Source organism: Loa loa (genome assembly GCF_000183805.2).
Source record: "Loa loa unplaced genomic scaffold supercont3.1593, whole genome shotgun sequence".
NCBI classification, from domain to species: domain Eukaryota; kingdom Metazoa; phylum Nematoda; class Chromadorea; order Rhabditida; family Onchocercidae; genus Loa; species Loa loa.
Window position 1 is genome coordinate 1 of NW_018109772.1, and position 1,494 is coordinate 1,494.

General features: G+C 23.2%; 1 protein-coding gene across 1 annotated transcript; it reads left to right on the forward strand.

Moving 5' to 3' along the window:
* Nucleotides 1-146: 146 nt before the first annotated feature.
* LOAG_15176 (hypothetical protein) lies at nt 147-1,262 on the forward strand (the record flags this gene model as incomplete). The annotated part of the gene is made up of 3 exons (XM_003150668.2): nt 147-229; nt 695-816; nt 1,079-1,262. Coding segments are annotated over exons 1-3 (372 nt in total), but the record flags the coding sequence as incomplete, so codon positions are not given.
* Between the last annotated feature and the right edge of the window lie 232 nt (nt 1,263-1,494).

Here is a 1,494-nt window from a genome sequence, read left to right on the forward strand (position 1 = left end):
AAATTTTAAATATTGATAATTTATCAATTTACAGTAAATTGATAAAATTTACAGTTTACAATAAATTGATAAAATTTACAGTTTACAGTAAATTGATAAAATTTACAGTTTTGAATATGTTTGTCATAATTCGAAATATGTGAAGCATAGCATATCGATTCAAATGATTGGTGCTGTTGTTGGATCACTTATCTTTGGACAACTCAGCGATTTATATGGAAGAAAACCGGTATAAGTCATTTATTTTTAAATGTCAATTAATTAGTTAAATTATTGGTAGACTAGTTTTTATATGATAAGATTAAAAGGATGTCATTTTGATAACTGAAAAAAGGAGAAAGAAAAAAGAAATTATATGATTTTGATAACCGGAAAATGTTATTAGCATTTGGGAAATAATTATCAGTTAATTATGCTTATATCATATATGATAGAATGACTGAAAATGATGGAAATTAGTAATGATGCATCATATTTTTTGTCATTCAAATTATAGAAATCAAAAACAGAAATTGAAATCAATCTAAAAGAAAATTACATTTTTTCTCATATTTTATAACTGTTAAAATTTCTAAATTATAAAAATCAAAAAGTGAAAATGTATATCATAAAATTAAAATTTGTTATTATTTCATGTTTTAATTTCAGTTCATTTATTATTTCGATAAAATTATTCGTTGCTGTTTTTTTCTAGACTTTGTTATTTGGTGTTACGGGATGTATTATATTTGGATTGATATCAGCTTACTCAAAAGATTTACTTACAGCTACCATTTACCGTACCATTATTGGACTTTTTAATGGTGGACAAATAGCGTAATGGTCTTCTTATTGTTTTTTTTTTTCCATTAGATTGATTAAAATGAATAATTTCAAAATAAATTTGATGCTAATTCTAAGAAAGGAATAATTTTAAAATTTAAATATTAATAAAATTTTTCATTGAAAAAAAAATAGCTTGAAAAATGAAAATATTTTATTGCATTCGTATTTAGGAAAAATTATTTTAATGAAATTAATAAAATCAAATAATTTGAAATTTAAAAATTTAATTTGAAATTTGTTTTTTTTTTTTCAGTGCTTTGTTTGTATATGTGGTAGAAATGTTACCCAAAAGAGACCGTGTATGGGTTACAACACTTATTTCATTTTCACCAAATGTAATATTATTAGCTACGATGGCATATTATAGCCAAAATTGGCGACAATTAGCAATTGTCGTCAGTTTTTTGACATCACCAGCTATTCTTCTTTGCATGTTTGTTGTGTTATTATTTCAAAATTTCTTTTTCATTTTCATTCTTATTAATAAATAAAAATTGAAATAATTTACAACATTATTCACACGCATATGTTGTAAATTATTCGAGCTGATCGATCAAAAAATCAATGTAACATTTTATGAGATATTAGCATAATAATCTCGGCTAATTGATTCATTCAAATTACAAATTAGCTATCGTTAGCATTTTGGAAGCATTCATTGTTGGAAAT